The 18,372-nt window shown below is 40.1% G+C and overlaps 1 protein-coding gene across 19 annotated transcripts in view; it reads right to left on the reverse strand.

Moving 5' to 3' along the window:
* The window catches only part of PPFIBP2 (PPFIA binding protein 2), a 206,704-nt gene that overhangs the window by 35,300 nt on the left and 153,032 nt on the right, over positions 1-18,372 (reverse strand). For 9 of the 19 annotated variants that reach the window (XM_043548638.1, XM_043548637.1, XM_043548633.1 and 6 more), the window contains 3 exons: positions 10,038-10,130; positions 5,635-5,743; positions 1,549-1,610 (listed from right to left, as the gene is read on the reverse strand). In XM_043548638.1, the coding sequence (XP_043404573.1) occupies positions 1,549-1,610; positions 5,635-5,743; positions 10,038-10,130 (264 nt within the window). Of the gene's footprint in view, positions 1-1,548; positions 1,611-3,547; positions 3,581-5,634; positions 5,744-10,037; positions 10,131-17,823; positions 18,007-18,372 lie in introns of all 19 variants that reach the window. The other 10 variants (XM_043548624.1, XM_043548629.1, XM_043548625.1 and 7 more) reach the window with 2 other exon arrangements.

Consider the following 18,372-nt stretch of genomic DNA (forward strand, 5'->3'; position numbering starts at 1 on the left):
AGAATGGCAACAACATTAATTTCTCTCCCCCACCCACAACACAACAGTAAATTGGAGACATGGAAGGTAGGAGTTTGCCAGGTAGGAGAAGAGAAGGTGCTGCTGCTGCATGCCCTAGGAAGTCTACAAAAACCAGAACTGGGCTTATAATAGAAATCCAGCTTTTACCATAACTATGGAGACAGTAGGGTTTCTCTGTAATGAAAAGCAGAGACTGGAATATCCTCTCCAAAACAGTGTGCATACATCTCAAACCCAAACAGAGGTATCCAGCAACTTTCAAAAAAAATTAAGCATCTGATTACTTTACTTGCTGTCCTAAATGGCACATGCAGCCACATTATTCAAGATGGTTGCTTTACACACGACAGCCCTATACTGGCCACTACTCAGCTTTTTAAACACTCCATATGTGCTAATGGAATGGGCTTCCTGTCCCTGTGAATACAGCCCCTGAGACTAGAAAGTGAGCGAAGGTATTTGATGTTCCTCTTAGAATGCAAAATGTTACACAGACTGGTAACAGCTCTGCTAAAAGATAATGCCACATCTTTTATTGTCTGGATGTAAATTTTGGCTTTTTGACCATTTAAACATCACAGCCTGTTATGAGTCATGTTCATTTATGGGGTGCTTAATTCTCTAGAATTATCATTTGCCCTTTCAGTGTTCCCTGCTTCCATATGAGGGTGTGTATTAAGAGGCTACTTACCCACACCTCACATCTATTGACATGTACTAATAACTTACTAATGCACACCCTGGCCTGCCTTTTTCTATTATGGTGTCCTAATTGTAAATTTTCTTAAAAACCTCAATTAAAACCCACCAAACTTTAAGTTTTATTTATTTATTTTCTTGCAAGAGTCAGAAACAACTTAATAAGTAAAGGGGATTTGAAGCTGCTCAGCATCTTGCAGGATTGTGCCTTAAAACCTCCCACTCAAAGATAGTTCAGAAGAACTAGCACATAGCAGCGGAATCCAAGGGTAGGAACATTGTTCTATTTAAAGGTGTTGTCAAATTATTTTTTCTAACGTTTCTCTTGGCTTTTCCTGGACTCTTCTGGCTCTCTCCCCCCGTGAGTTCAGTTTCACACTCAAGGGTCACTCTCAGCTCATTCTCTGTTGCAGAATCTAAACTGACAGTGTCAAAGCACTCCTGATTCAGATTCTGTAATGGAAAGCCATGTAAGGGTGGCTGGAGGGCTACAAAGTGTTGCTGAAAGGTCAGTGAACCTTATAAGGCAGAGAAGGAGGGATGCCTGTAACCCTGGATCTCTGTTCTCCAGGCAAAAGAGCTTCCAGATGACAATCCCAGGCATTTTAAAGATGCTGCAGCTGGGGGTGGTGGGGAAAGGCAGCATCACACTTTCAAGGTTAGCCACATAGGTCCCATAACCCCATGCGACACCAGGCAACTCACGGTGATGCTGGCCTTATGAAAAGCAGCATTTTAGATCATTGCAGAGATGCAATAAATTATACCTTCTAGATAGACCTCCATTATTACTGCAAAGGGGCAAGTTAATCCTAACCATTTCCTCACCTTTTCTTCATTTGCAGCTAGTAACGATTCCATTCCTATCTTCAGTCGTTGAACTTCTTGATCTAAAATAGTTTTTAAAATGTTAAGAGAAATATATTTATTATATTTAACCTAGATTTAGTCATTTCTGTTCTATTCTACTTAGTTTCTTATACAGGGCCTATCACTGGGCCATCTGAGTGCCCAGTACGTAGTATAAGTAAAGTTAAACTGTGACAATCACACTTTTTGGAAGTCTCTTCAACTACGAATAGTTTGGGCTTGCCAATTGCTGTGATATTAAAGGTGCTACGTATAATGAGTACTATATAATGGTTTTAGTTTTAAACATTTTATTTTCCTAAAAATTTGTGCGGTAAAGATTTGACATCTGTTTCCCTAGAGATTTGAGAGGCTCCTCTGTGTCATATCTATGGAAATAATTTTAAAAGAAATTACCTTCTAGGTGGGGAGAATGATCTATAGTTTACATGTGGTTAAAGAATACGTGTGAAGCCTGAAGATCAACAACAACAACAAATAATAAAAAAGAAAGCCTGACATTCTGCAGTAATTCTGAATGTCTTCTTGTAGTCTTCACTGCACAAGGAAAAGATTTCCGTGGACTCCAGGATCTATTAAAAACTTTCTAAATTTGAATAATTGAATAAAATCTGTGACAAAAATGCGAACAGCGAATCCAGAGCTATACCATACATATCACAATCTTTACAGTGCAAGATTTGTAGGTTCTTTATGAAAGTGCATAGGCAAAAATTGTGTGTCTTCACAAACCTGTATTTCTGGAAATTTACAGAAGTTGACAATAGGATTTCTTAACTAATCATAGGCACAAATCTGCCATCAGTTCTCCATGTACTACTTCCACAAACTATCCCACATCCCCATTTGTACTAACCAAATGTAGATGAACAAGCAGAGCCTAAAAGTATTTTATCTATTGTAGCTTCCATGCGAGGAACACACTCCTGGGCATTTTTAAATTGATGTATTTGGTTCACAAAGAACTGTGCTACCAGTACTCAAAGACAGTGATACAATGGATAAGGAAATGGGAAAAAATTAGTGTTGCAAAAGGCATTATTAGTAAACCTTTTTACAACGAATAGTTCAAGGTTGAATATTCAAGCTTCACATTCAAATTGTTTGTAAATACTTTAATTATTAATTTCAGTTAGTTATTGCCAGTTCCATACATTTTGCAATGGTTGACTATGAGTAATATATTAACAAACATTCAAATGAAGGTATTGCAAACATGTTTCTCATGCAGAAAATAGCATTTAGTCCACATGTGAGATGCACTAACACAATCAAATCAAAACAAATATAAAAACCACCAAGCAGTGAGCAAGCAATCAGACAGGTTTAAAAAGAAAGCCACTTTTTTAGAAAAAGCTTTAAAAAAATCAACCCGGAACTAATTTTCATTCATCGCTATTAGACTTTCAAAAGAACCGTGTCAAGGTATTTTGATCACTTTTAAAATAAACTTCATTCTCACTCTTTGTAATAACCCCAAACAAGTCTGAATGAAAATCTATTTCCTTACCAAAATATTTTCCCCCTTATTTACCTCAATGGTAAAAAGAAGAAGCCGGCTTTCAAACAAAACTATCTCCCCAAAACCACAAAGAGAAAAATGAAAAGGAACACATGCACAAAACTACTATCACATTGGCTTTACATGCAAATAAAAAAAATGAAGGTCAAAACTAAGGCCTTTTAACCTTGACAGTGTCCTTTTCAAGTCCAGCTATTTGATTTAGCAACCTATGAGATTTCATATTTGTTTGAAGTGATAAATCAGACTCAAGCTTTAAGCAGGGCTAATAGCTGTCTGCTTGCTGCAAAAAATGAAATATTCGTCTCATGTACATTATGATAAAGCAACTGAATGTAAACAGACATTAAATTATTGCTGCAGAAGTGCATTTTAGCTATAATTTGTGTGAAAACGAACATTAAGAAAATGCCAAAAGTGAATCTCGAGGCTTACGTTTTTCTTTTAGCTTTCTCCTATATAGTTCCGCTACAATGGTAAATGGTGAAAGTCAAATAAAGTTTGTAGAAAAAGCACAGATTAGATACCGTATGGCAACTTAGTCAGAATATGCATTCAAGCGTAATAGGTACATCTTGACATTATTGTCCTTCAGAAGAAAACCAAAAAATTTGACCAGAAAATTTGGCAATATTTTTAGAGGAGATGTTGCTATTACCACATATCATTCCATTCAAATATATACCAATTCAGTAGCTTCATTAGGGCACTCACAAATTTAGATCCTGCTCCTCTTGGAATCACAGAGAGTTTAACCACTGACATCAGTGGGAACAGGAATGGACCGATAGTTGGAAAACTGAAAGGTGTGGCACTCTTGACTTACTGGTAGTTAATACTCATTTTTAAAATTTTTTTTGAACATCTTGTAGAAAATCTCAAATTACGCTCCTAACGGAAAAATTCCTTTTCAATTAATTGTTAAAGTTTCAAAACACTGTTAGGGAAACTGTATTTTCTAGTGTCATATACAAACCTTGTAACATTCAACATGCACAAGCTCTACAGATGACTAGCACGAGACACTGCTAATACAGTGTTAGAGCACTGCCTGAATAGGTATTCACCCCTTATGGAAGATACAACAGTAAAGGGCTAGATTGTCTCCTTCGCTTCTGGAAAAGAAGATACAGCAGTTCTCTTTGGGAAGGGGAGCAGTGGTGAGGGAGGGAGTCATGGGCCTATAGCATCATCTCCTTCTATACCCTGGTATCCGATGGAAGCTGGGTGAGGTCAACACTCTAGGGAACATTGGTGAAGTTGGCTGAAAATGGAAGGGGAGTGAGGGAAGGGGACCAGTTCTTCTGTGTAGCATTGTTCCCTATTGACAGTGCAGAGGTACACAAAGGAATCTGATGGAGATTCAGACCTAACAAGTTATGATTTTGAATGTTTGAATACACAGGGGTTGCACATGACTATTATTGGGAAGTCATTATGACGCTGTATGATTGGAATATGACCATTTATATAATTAATATTACCACTGTTAGACAATTGCTACAAATCTTGTACAAAGTATGTCATGTAAGGTATCAATGGAAAAGTCACAATCTATCAAATATGATTACCCTGGAAGCATCTCTATTTTGCCTCTTTCCTGCTCTGATCTCTGGACCACGGTCTTACATGAAAAGGAGCATTCTAACCATTGGACTGAGGACCTTCCAATTTTATGGAAGTTACCAGAATCTTTACAAGCCAGCATTCTGTAACATCACTGCTTCAAACCTGATACAAGAACTCTGTAATGATGTATTGTATTTGATTTCCTTAACCATTTTAACTCTCTCCTTTTTCTTTAATCTTCTAAATAAACCTTTAAATTATAGGTACTAAAGGATTGGCAACATCGTGATTATTGGGTAAGATGTGAGTTATATATTGACCTGAGTATGTGGCTGATCTCTTGGGATTAGAAGAACCCTTTGTTTGATTAAATTAGTTTTAAATAACCACTCATTATACAGTCTAGTGTATGGGTGGAGAAACAAGGGGTGGGATGCCTAAGTAGACTGCATGTTAACCAGTGTGGTGAGACAGAAGTTTACTTTTGTTTGTGTCTTGGTATATCTAATAATAGAATAACCACCAGTTTGGCGGTGAGTCTGCTATATTTCTCAGGAGGTTGTCCTGAATCTGGTATTCTCAGCTGTGATACACAGAGGCACGGTGACAATGATAAACAACAGTTTGGTAACTTTTTAAAAAGGTAACTAGAAATATCCTTTCATAGAACTTTGAGATTAATATTTTACAAATATATGGCTATAAGGAACATTAAATGATCTTTCAATTTAGAACAAAGTTCTCTGCATTAGAAGTTTTAGTGCTCTGTGGATACCAAATTCTCTTACTTGGCCAGTCAGTAGAGCGTTCTTTCCCCCATCCCCCCCAAAATTGTAGAAGGCAGTACTGTTGTGTCTCCTTACATTGCTTTAAATGCTGAGCAGTTTCTGCTTCACAGAACAGAAGACAAATGTTTTCATTTCAGCTTTGATTTCTCCCCTATCCATTCTTACCTCTTTCTGCAATTTCATTATGTACCAAGGTCCTGGAGAGCTGACTCTGTAAACGTTCAATTTCTGCATCTTTGAGAGCTAACTGCTCCTGAAGCTGGGCTATTTCAGCCTGAAAGAACAGAACAGAAATTCAGAATGTCACCATCACTGGATACCCACTCATTCTCAATTCCCAAACAAAAAGTCACTTCACTTGACTCCAGGCCCTGATTGATACCTTCTTTTAATATTATGAAACTCTTAGATCCTTAACAATGCCACCTATCCTGCAGGAAGGATATTTCTTTTACAGGTACTCACTGTTTTTCAATGGTATTAGCCCTGCAGAGCACGAAATATGATGGTGGGATTTTAAGGATTCAGAACTGTACAGCCTGATCAAATACAATCAGGCTGTTTCCTTGGTAAGTAATCTAGGAATAGACAGAAAGCATTAAGGGTAGTTGTTTTCCTAATAGTTTGTACAAGGCTTTACTTGGGCCAGCAATATAGTGCTAAAAGGGAACTCTCAGTCATTTGCAACAGCTACTCCAAGAGAGCAGAATATTTTCCCAAACTTTACCCACATTTTGGAAGAGAACCCTGCATTTTTCAGCATAGTCATGCGTCACTTTTATTATGTTACTTGTATGTTTGGATTAGGTGTAGCTTCTACTATTGTGATACAATATTTCTGCATCCATCATATTAAAAAAAGATAAATAATCGAATACAAGAAAAGTGTCCTGGGTTGACTTCTACTAAGTTTGACCACCACTGTCAGACATTTGGGAAAACTTGCTCTTACCTGCATCAGATATTTTAGATGGCAATTATGGCAGAAGTAATGCATGGGCTGAAAACCAACCATTCATATGGATCAAACACAATAGTTAATTTACACACATCATATGTGTGTAAGGCTGCCCTTATGACTGGGTAAAATCTCACACACTAAAACTTCACAAAAATCCAGCAGGGACAGAAATACAGACTTGCCCAACTGGCAACATAAGGATACTATTATCTCATGTTAGTCCGTCTGAGAGCAGCTGGCTATTTGAGAAAGAGGCATCATTTTTCAGATTTTTGTGCATCTTTAGAAGCACTTAAAGTCTTTGTCTCAGTAAAAATTTACTGTGATCTATCTATGACATTTCTAATAGACAAATCACTTTAGTATCTAGCATCTTGAATGTAAGGTGTTACTAGGTCCTCAAGACATTATAGTTAAGAAAAACCCATGATGTGACATGGAAGAAGAGGAGATATTTAGTTTAGTAAGTGAAAACACATTTTGACATGAAGGAGCAGGCAGCTGGGTGGCAGCAAAGGCTCACCATTTCTGCCATCAAATCCCCATGGAATATAGGAATTCAGCTTACTAAACCTCTGAATGATTACCATGCGTTCTTAGTGACTAATGTGCTTTATATATCCCAGCCAGGGAGCTATTTCAAATTTTTATTTCAGTAGCTGGAGCAATAGGAAGACAGAAGTGCAGACTTCCTAATAGCAGATTTGGACTTGTCTCCTCAACCCCATTCTTCAATCTTGGTTTCTCCTAAAAACTCTCATCTTTCCTCTTTTACTCAATTGCATATAATCACCATAGTTAATCTTCCTCTTCCTTTCCCTGCACTTATATTCCTTTCCAGTCCCATATCTTCTCCCATTCATTTCCCTCCAGAAGTCTATTTCTCCCTCTGCCCCCTTTCCTCTGCCTCCACACTCCTCCACTTTTCCCTTTCACAGTCATCATCTCTGAAGATAATAGACCACACATTGTTTTGACAAAACATTTACAAAAGACCTAGAAAGTTCATTGTCACTGTTTCAGAAGATGGATTTATTATTGTGATGGAATACACCCCTGTATACACACTACTGTAATAATTTTTGTAGAAAGTATGCCTTGTAAGATATCATTTAAAAACTCATAATTTTCTGATCAGTATTGTCCTGCTAAAATATGTGTGGCAACATTGTTAAGATTCCCCTGTATGATGTTACTAACACATGTTCCAAACCACACTAACCTGCCCAGGCAGAAGTCAGGTCTGTCCTAAACAAAGAAAGGAATGTGTGCTTGTCTTAATTTGCATTTATGCAGGAAACAGAGTCAGAAACCAGGGAGGGAAAACGAAGGTAAAAAAAAAAACCCCCAAAACCAGCAGGGATTATTCTTCCACATACTCTTGTCTCCTGACTTTCACATCAGGGCTCCTTCCCCAGAGTCCAACGGCTGTTTACTTTTGTCTTCTCACATGCAGAAAATGAAGTGGGCAGGGAGAGAGAAAAAGGGGAGCTTTGGGATGTTTGTCCCTCTGTTTTTTAGTTTTAGTCCCCCTCTTGAGTTCACACCCCTCTTTCTGCCAAAGAATGGCTGCTTACCCAGGTGACTGTCCAACTGATTTTGTTAATACCTGGCTGAGGCATTCATTTGCCTTTTGTCTCTGAGGAACTGGTTTGACTAGCTTCCCCAGATAAATATGCATTAGTAACATCATACAGTAGACTCTTATAATGTTCAATTTTGCCACGCATTTTCTCAGGACAATCGTGATCAGCGAATTATGATTTTTCAAATGATACCTTGCAAGATATACTTTGTACAAGATATATCATAGTTTTGTAAAAGTGGTGAACATAAGGGTATAGTCTGTCACAGAATTATATTAGCCTTTTTTGTAACTGCATCACGTTGTTCGTTCACATTCAATCTGCGATCCACTATAACCCCCAGATCCTTTTAGCAGTATTACTGCCTAGACAGTTATTCCCCATTTTGTAGTTGTGTATTTGATTTTTCCTTCCTAAGCATACTACTTTGCACTTATCTTTACTGAATTTCATCTTGTTGATTTCAGACAAATTCTCCAATTTGTCAAGGTCATTTTGAATTCTAATCCTGTCCTCCAAACTGTTTGCAACCCCTCCTAGATTTTATAATCAAACTCTTCACTCCATTATTCAAATCAATAATGAAAATGTTGAATAATATTGGATTCAGAACGGACCCCTGGAGGACCCCCATAAATACCTCCTTCCAGTTTGACAGCAAACCAGTGATAACTACACATTGAGCACTGTCTTTCAACCAGTTTTGCACCCACCTTATAGTAATTTCATTTAGACCACAACTTCCTAGTTTGCTTATGAGAATGTCATGTGGGACTGTGTCAGAAGCTTTACTAACAATCAAAATATATCATCTATTGTTCCCCCACACCATCCATTGGGCCAGTAACCCTGGCAAAGAAGGAAATTAGGTTGGTCTGGCATGGTTTGATCTTGACAAATTCAAGTTGGCTACTACTTAGTAACCTATTATCCTCTAGATGTTTACAAACTGATCGTTTAATGTTCCAGTATCTTTCCAGGTATCAAAGTTAGGCTGACTAGTCTAACTGCCTGGATCCTCTTATTTCCCATTCTTAAAGACAGGTACTATGTTTGCTGTTCTCCAGATCTCTGGGACCTTACCCATTCTCCATGAGTTCTTGAAGATAATCACTAATAATTTCAAGATTGCTTCAGCTACTTCATTAAGTACCCTTAGGGGAATTTCATCAGGTCCTGCCAACAGAATACATCTAACTTATCTAAATAGTCTTTTACTTGTTCTTTCCCTATTTTGACTTGCATTCCTTCCCCCTTGTTATTATTATTAATTGTATTAAAAAGTTTTTTAATCTAGTGGGGAAAGTCATAACAAGAACCAATGGCTGGAAGCTGAAGCCTGACAAATTCACACTAGAAATAAGGCAAAAATGTTTAACAAGGAGGGTAATTAACCATTGGAACAAACTTCAAAGGGAAGCCATGAATTCTCCACCTCTTGATGTCTTCAAATCAAGACTGGATGCCTTTCAGGAGTCCATGCTTTAGTTGAACACAAGTTATTGGGCTCAATACTTGAATAACTGGGTAAAATCCAAGTTGATCTAATGATCTGTTCCGTCCTTACACTCTATGAAATTTACTCATGTGGTACACCAAAACAGCTCTACATTTTTCCTTCCACTGCTGTCTCTGTCTGCATCTGTGAAACGGTGACTTTCAAGCTAGAGAACTTACTCCAGAAGCTAGTAACTGATATAGAAAGAGTAAAATAGAAAGCCTGAAAGGAAGGCTTGCTCATGGAACAATTCCTTTGTTAGACAATATATTAGTTTTTGGGAAAAGAAAAAGAGAGGAGAATGGGGTGGCAGGACGAGTAAAAATCCTAAGTAAAAGGATAGCAAAACTTTAAAGGCAAAATCTGCATTCAACAGATTGTTCAAACAAAATCTTATTTTATAGTCATCAGTGAAATATATTAAATGTTAAAAAAAAAAGTAAATATTGAGGGAAAAATAGGGAGTATCCACTTCCAGGTTGGAATAAGTCTGTCCTTCATAAGTGCTAAATTTACTGCTTACTTTGGTTGCTTTTAATTTCCATTCATATTGGGTTCGTTCATTTTCCAGCTCTTCCACTTTAATTTTGAGATGTTTGAGTTCCTGAAGCAAACCCTGCAAAAGAAAAAGATAAAGAACAGCTAAAGAAAGAGCTCAACCAAGTATTTGTTTTCTAAGGACACAAATTAAGGCTCATCCATGACACACTCCAGGGAATGTGGAACCATCCATGTAAAACAAACTTTTCCTTGTTATTTGTGCACCCTAAGTTAAATAAGTGAAAACTACTTTGATTTGCTATATTATTAAGTGGAATCCTTTCTGAAACCCTCTAGCCAAAGTTATGACCAACTTTGCTTGATGGCGGACTCTGATGTGTTCAGGTGCATAGCAACGAAAGTGGTCAGGTCCACTTATATCCATGTTATATTGTACCAAGGGTTGCGTTCAGAGGCTCTTTAAAAAAATCTAGAAGGCTGAAATGCTGCCCAAGAGTCTCCTAAAGTTCACAGAAGGGAGAAAGCCCCCTGCTGGTAGGTATTTAAGATAACTAAAATACCAACAGATGAGGCAATATTCAGCAGACAGGCACCATACACAAACACTTTACAGACAAATAAGACTACATCCCTACCTGAAGAGCTGATGATAGAGAGACCCGTCAGTAAATAGAAGGTTCCATGTTAATTGATACAGCCAAGAGATGCATTTACAACAACAAAAAGATTCTCGGCAGCTTTATTAGGATATATCTACATGGGGAGTCTTAATGCACAGCTTTTTGCTGCATGGGTGATAACACGCCGTACACAACCTGCACCAATAGTGTTCACACAGTTTGAAACTCCTCCAGGAACTGGTCCTCTAGAACTAGCTGCTCAGTGTCCTCCTCTTCTTCCTCACCCGTGTCTTGCTTCCACTGTTGCTGAATTTCCTCCTGCCCCTGGAGAAGCTGTTGCTGCTGCCACATCCTACACTCAGCGGTGCGACCTGTGATCTCCAGAACCGAATCTGTTTGGCTTTGAGCGCTGAAATACACACCAAGCAGTCTGTGCGTACTCACAGCTGCCACCATGTTGAGCAGAGCATTTCTGGCCTTGGAAAACCAGCGTGGGCTTGGAAGGAACGAATCGTAGTATCACCAGCAGTAGTGAGAAAATTTCAGGGTGGGAAGGGCTACATTTTTTTTTAGACGATTGCTGAACTGACCTTCGAGCTTCATCGACAGCATACCAACATGCTGTACCCAGTGCCCCTAGAAAAGCAGGTCACCATTATGCATCAGGAAGCTGGCCACTCCAGAATGCTGCTAGTTCGTGGCAAACCAATTCAACTTGGGGAGATCAACTGCTTGGGATATTCTCATGCAGGAGTGTCACGCCATGGAAAAGGTACTATTGCATCCAGTTATAAAGCTGGGTAATGCTCAGGAGACTATTGGGAACCTCATACATGCAAAGCCATCAAACTATCTAGGACAACTTATAAACCCATCTCCTATCATTTGCCCCCTCCCAACCCCTCATTCCCCCACTACGGCACAGAACTTATGAATAAGAAGGGATAGCTCTCCATGGTGTTCTAAGGGCTGGTTGACCACCATGGTAGGATTACAGACATAAATATAGGGTAGACTGGAAGTGTACATGATCAGAACTCAGGCCTTTTCAAAGTAATGGAAGGAGGACAGTGTGGCCCCAGGAATACTATGGACATTAACAGTGTATATGTTTCTCTGGTTATTCTGGGAGACCTGTCTTAAGTCCTGCTTCCTTGGTTAATGAAGCCATTCACAGACCAGATCACAGATCAGGACAGAATGAAAGAGCTTTTTAATTACACACTCAGCAGTTGCAGAATGGTAATCAAGTGTGCATGTGGCCGTCTGAAAGGGAGATGGTGCTGTTTGTGGAATACATTGGAAGCAGCAGAAAAAAGTGTGCTGAGCATTATATCAATATGTTGTATTCTATCCAATATTTGTGAGGATAAAGGGGAAAGCCTTAACTGTGGGTGGGGAGATGAGTTCCAGATCTTGCTCAGCGGTTTCAGCAGCCAGCCAGGTATCCCACAGAAAATGGAAAGACCCAGAGACATATTGTTCGGGATGCCCACTGTTCTTATTTTGAGTCTCATCCCTGAAAACGTGTGGCTATACAACCAGCCATTAGCCCCTGGAAGTGGGATTCAGGTTCACTGGGTGGTGGAAGTGGGGCCTTGTTCAAGTACTTTTGTGAAACTCCATAAATTATTTTACCATTGTTTAAAGGGATTTCTAACTTTCATGCAGTGATGAGTCATAATATATGAATTTTAAATGGTTTTGATTATGGAACAAGAAAGAGTCATGTAACAAATCAAAAGTTAAGTTTTTACCCATGCAATACTACAACAGCTTTTAAAATCGAAAATATATTAAACGAAACAACAGAGCAGCCAACATTGAAAGTGCAGTGCAGTGCAGAACAGCTGGCGGGGTGGAGGGGCTTAAAGTTACGGGCGAGTATATGCCTTGCTTCTGTCTCTTCTTGTTCGTGGGATTTCTGGGATTGAGTGCCGTGGCTCAAAGTTATCAGGGGCACTGGAGGACTCAAAAGAGCTGGGCTCTCAGGTGCATTTTTCTTCTGTGCCCAGAGGTTGACCCCTGCAAGGGGAACACTGCTCCAGGGTGGTGGAGCGAGGTGGAGTTGCAGGTGGCCCCAGTAACTTGTATTGTCCAGGGGCTGAAGAACGTGGCTGGGTCCCACCTCTCTGGGCTGCAGCGCCTGCTGTCCTAGCACCACCACACAGTGAAGCAGCTTATTTTGGCTCAATAGAGTCTCTCTGACCTGCCTCTACATCTCCCTGTCCTTTTCCATGCTCTCCTTGGTTATGGTAACTGTGATGTTGTCCTTGGCCGCTGCCAATGTCTTGTTTGACAGCTCCATTTTTTCCTCCTTTTGGTTCCTCGGATACTGCCTCCACCTCTCACCCATCTTGAATTTTTCTGTGGGACTCTCCTATGAGCTGCACAAAGTCTTCCCAAGTCTTGTCCCAAGTCTTCCTTTTATGCCCCCTCAGGTTGGCCAGGCACTCTGCCATTGACAGAGGCCCTCTCCTTGGTGGTCTAGCTGCAGGAGAATGGAAAAAAACAAAGAATGGGCTATTGTTTTTTTCCCAGACAGGCCATGATAACATTTTTAAAATATGAATTACTGACTTTTCCTCCGTGAGATTCTTCCCAATCTCGGGGGAACCTCAGAGATGATAAGCGGTCTGCGTTTGGGAAAGGTACTGGTTGCGCTAGAATTTTAGTGCGTACAATGTATGCTGTCTTGCCTTGCACTGTGTCTCGGATTGCTGGGAGCAGGTGGCTCTGTGCTGTCATAGGGGTGAGGTGGGCATCAGGGCATGAGCTGCATAATAATCCCTTCTACATTCCCTTTGTGCTGTTCTGAGTCTCGATGACGTTACACTGAAGAGACTAGGAGGCAGAGAATAGCCTTATTCAAAAGGCAAAGGGCAGACCAAAGAGATACACTGTGAAGATATTCACCAAGATGGTCCCCCAGAAGTGCTGTTGGAATAGAAAGGAGTTGCAAGCTATACTGGGAGGAATGAGCATGTGGCAATCCCTATAATGTGAGAACCAAAATCAACCCATTTCTCAGTCTTAAATTCTGCTTTATCTCACTGGCAGACATGGAGAAAATCCAGAGAAAAATAGACAGGGTCCTGCACTAACTGTCAACTATAATGTACAGGATACTTCTACCTCAGTGAGGAGCACTACCTTTTGTATCTGCACTGGGCATTCAATGAGCATTTATACCTCATGTAAACTATGCACACTAACCAAATTCCTTTTCCTGTAACCAGTGTTTCAGTAACTGTTGTATTTTTAGCACAATGAATATATTAATTATTTGAATCTGTCACGGGAGGGGATAGGGTAGAGGCTGCGGCTGTGCCATGCTGCTAGCTGCTATTCTGAGAGGACAAATGGGTGATGGTGGAAGGGGGTTCGCCAGGCAGGAGAGATGAGGGAAGGTGAAAGGAAAATGGGCAGACAGGTATATACCCTTCGTGGAGTGGGTCTGAAGACTGTTGATGGTATGGGCTTTAGGATGGAAAAGGGGCCGAGTGCTCAAGTGGAACAGCTGCAATCTTGGGAATGTGGTGGTGGGGGGGTCAGGGGTCTGAGTGAGAAAGGGAAGGAGGTGGGGGGGAGAGGGGGGAAGGGGGCTTGGGAAACTCAGAATGGCTCCTAGTTTATATCTGCCTAAAATGAGCCATGGGCCACCCAGACAGAAATCAGCACAGCAGCATAACACAATTAATAAAATAATAATAATAATTAATAAACAGTAAAGATAGGTACTTACATGCCAAAGTTCCCTCCAGAGGATGTGCCTCTTTGGTCCCGGCCTGGGTTACTGGCTGGGATTTGGGCTCAGCTGATAGAGGGCAGGAATCGGGCTCTACAGCTACAGTGCAGGAACTGGGTTGGTTTTCACCTGGCTCTCAGGGCACAGCTCTTCTCTGCCCTCATCCCACTCATCTTCCAATGAGTTTTGCTGGTTGCCTTTTGACAGGGGGAAAAGTGCTGGCAGTAAGATCCAAAAGTTTTTGCTGGTCTGTCCAGTTCTTTGTAAAATGGACAGCTCACATGTCTCCTGGTGGATGTCTTCCTTGCATCCCTCATTTTAAGGTGGGCCCTCCTGAGCTGTGTACTCTTTCTCCAGCACTGCTTGGTGTCCTGATCACGACACTTCGTGGACATCTGCTTCAGAATTCCCACAGACAGTTCTTTATCCTGATGTCTGACCAAAAGAGCTTCCAGCACTGACTCTTCTCCCAGATGGCAATGAGATGCAGAGTCTCAACATGGCTCCAAGCAGTAGCACAAGGCAAGTGGGGACTGTGGAGTGGAATTGCTATAGTACTGCAAGAATACTGATATACTCGAGCCCAGGAGCAAATGGGCAAAAGCTGGTCTCACGGCTGGTTTTAAATGGGGGAGGGTCTGTCCTGGGATCTTGATACCAGGGCAGAAGGTGCACATAGGTACATAGACAGGCCAGTAGTGGTCGACTTCAAAGCCCTGAGGGATAGCTGTTGGAGCAGTGCATGCATATGAACAAAAGATCTAACTAAATCAATTCGTAGCAAACTTAGTCCACTTTGCTAGAGGACTCCAGAGTTTTGCTGTACGTGTGCAGTTAATGCACTGTGATGCATTGCATCATGTGTACACTAGCGTTATAGAACCAGATTAACTCAACTTCAACTGGTTTTAAACCCCCAGGTAGACGAGTCGTGTCTGTTTAATTCATCAGTAGATGGACACTTCAATCTTCTCTGCTGCTGCTCAGAGTTTTCCTTTTCTTCCCTGCCTCAAAGGGGCATTGTGAAGATAAATACATTACATTTGTTAAAGATTGTAAGGGGCTCAGATACTACATTATGGGGCCCTTATAAAGTCCCTCAAATATCTAGATAAGACATATAGAGGGAACACAGAGAATACTCTGTCTCCCTTCTAACAGCCAGGGTGATTTGGTTGGTGAGGGGAGGCTCTGCTTCAAATTTATTGGACAAGTACTAGCTGAAGGCTGATATAAAAGATGACACCTTGAGGAGGATACCAGAAGAGCATCAAGATAGGAATCTCAGCACCTTCCCATTTCCCAGCAGTTTAAGAGGGATGGAGGGTTGGGAAGGAGGGACATTTCACCTGGGCACTGCCCCTGTTTGGTATGTTTAGTCACTTGGCTGTTAGGAGTCTGGTAAAATTCCCAAGTCCTTTGTGTGAGTAGCGAGATTCTGAAAGATTAAGGGGGAAGAGGAGCATGGTATTTTGGGATAAGAGATCTGGGAGGCAGAAGTGCATGAGGAGACAGAAATTACAGAAGAGGAGGTAGAGAACACAACATAGGGGAAGAGTTATAAGGGAGTGGAAGCAGAAAGAAGAAACAGATACAGAAGACAATGAAGGAAATATACACTATGATCTACAAAAGAAAAGAAAAGAAAAGAAAAGAAAAGAAAAGAAAAGAAAAGAAAAGAAAAGAAAAGAAAAGAAAAGATGAGGAAGGTTAAAACCAAGAGAGAAAATAAATCTCATTTAAAAATATAAATAAAAGAAAATTGACCATATTGTCCAACAGCACACAACAAACAACACATAATCATCTTATTACTTTAAATTACAGAAGGTTTGGTTCTGGAATATGTATGAACAAAATCACCAGTATATTTTACTAGTGGGCTTAGTCCACAGTAGGTACATTTTTCAAGCTCTGATTTTAATGAATTGTAATGTTTTGTAATTTATCATATTGAAATGAAACTTTTGTTGCCTGTTACGTTGGTGCCCAATTTACCTTCACCAGGCATCCAAGCACAGGGGTTATCCTTGTCACTGGTCCTACCCAAAGCTGTCCAGACAGGATCCTAATGACCTCCATCTATCTGGCCATATCTTGCCTCTTGAATCCCTCTCCTCCTTTAAGATGATTATAACCTCAGTGTTCATTCTCTGAGACCAACATTACTGATGAACCTTGGCACTGGCAGCGAGGGGCACTATTTCCCTGAACTGACATTTGTAATGTGACAAACCCTAAACCTAATCCAAACACATGGATCTCACATATTCATGTACATTAAGGAACCCTACCTATATCTCAGGGAAAATAAGAACAACAGTTCTTCAAATGTGCATTTTAAACATGGAGCCCCATTCATGATGCTGTTCAGACCTTAATATAAATTTCAACCTTTTTCTCCAACGTGCATTTCATATGTACTCTAATGACTCACTAGTCAGTGCCAGACAGAAGTGAATTATTAATCAAGAAACAGCAGCCGTATGTTTAATAGGTACCAAATCAACAGAGGATATTTATAAAAAAAAAAAAATCCTATAAAAAAAGTGACAGAAATTTTTTTGAAAACCAACCAACCAACCAACAAAAAAATCAAAATACCAAAACCCTCTGTCAACATGAGCAGATTATAGTTCGGCTTTCCAGAAATGATCCCACAAATAATTAAGGAGACACTGCAAATGCAGCAACCTGGAACTAAAAAGTAATCTTAATAGGCTTTCAGGCATGCCATTGTCCCTCACCTCCATTCATATTTAAGCAGCTTAAGCAAAGTACCTTTTACCCTGAGACGTGAAGTGGTTTTGATCAAATAAAGTGAAGGTTTATACTGTAAACATAAAAAATATTTTATTGTAAGCGCTTGTTTCAGAGAATTAAAAAAAGTGGCTTCAAGATTTTTGATTTTTTAAAAGGACAAACTGAAGTCGTTCACTGAGTCTTTTAATTAATTTCATTCCATCAGAACACATACGATGAACAGAATGAAAGGAAAAGCAAATTATTTCTGCGAGTGTGCTAAGCACTTCTCAAGTGGCTCGCTGTGTTCAGTGTGTCACGGCACGGTTCTGCTGACATACACGGCGGCAGATCGCCTCAGAAAATATGCTGCAATACAAACAAACACAGTTCTATTCTTGGCATTCTAAAATAGAACGGCTATGACGAAATGCTTTTGAGAGTTAGAAGCAAAATACAAACTTTATAAAAAAATATGAGGGCCATATTTTGCTCTCATTGAGATCTGTGCATTGGTAAAGCAGACATCAATAAGAGCAGAATTTGGCACTAGGTTTATTATTAACACAGCACACTGTCTTAAAAAAAAGTCACACAGATTAATGCCTATTGTTCACAACGTAATTCTGGTTAGTGGAATTCAGTTTTTGTGAGAAAGGGGCAATGCACAAAATTATGCTAAAGTGTACTTCTCATACATCACACAGGGAGCAATTCTTCTGGGTGAGGCTCTCTACCACTGATCTCGTGCTGGCCTGAGGACCGTTAGCTGTCAGTTCAGGTTTCCTATCTTGAGACTTTCTTTCCTGGATTTTACTATTAATTTCCAGCTGTAGTCTACACATCTGTTCCTGTAGCTCACTGATCAGGTTCACTACTGACTGCAAGAAGGAAAGAGAGACAGGTGAGAAAGAAAATGAGGGGGATTAAGGAAGAAGTAAGGGCAGGAAGCATAGAAGATTATTTCACAGTCACAGGACTACGGAATACATGAAGCTGGGAAGAGACCAACTATAAAGAAACAAGCCTGATTTTCCCCTGTGTGAGATAGGTACAAATGGGTGTAAATCTAGAGTAGCTCCATTTAAGTTAGTGCTCATATATCAAGGGGATGGATGTTTTAGAAATACCCAAGACAGAGAAGTTAGTGGAGTTACTTGTGATTTACACCAGCATGAAGGAGATCAGAATTTGGCACCAGGTCTTTACCAATCTGGCCCGCAGGATACAGAGATATAATGACAACT

Source organism: Chelonia mydas, chromosome 6 (assembly GCF_015237465.2).
Source record: "Chelonia mydas isolate rCheMyd1 chromosome 6, rCheMyd1.pri.v2, whole genome shotgun sequence".
In the NCBI taxonomy this organism is placed as follows: domain Eukaryota; kingdom Metazoa; phylum Chordata; order Testudines; family Cheloniidae; genus Chelonia; species Chelonia mydas.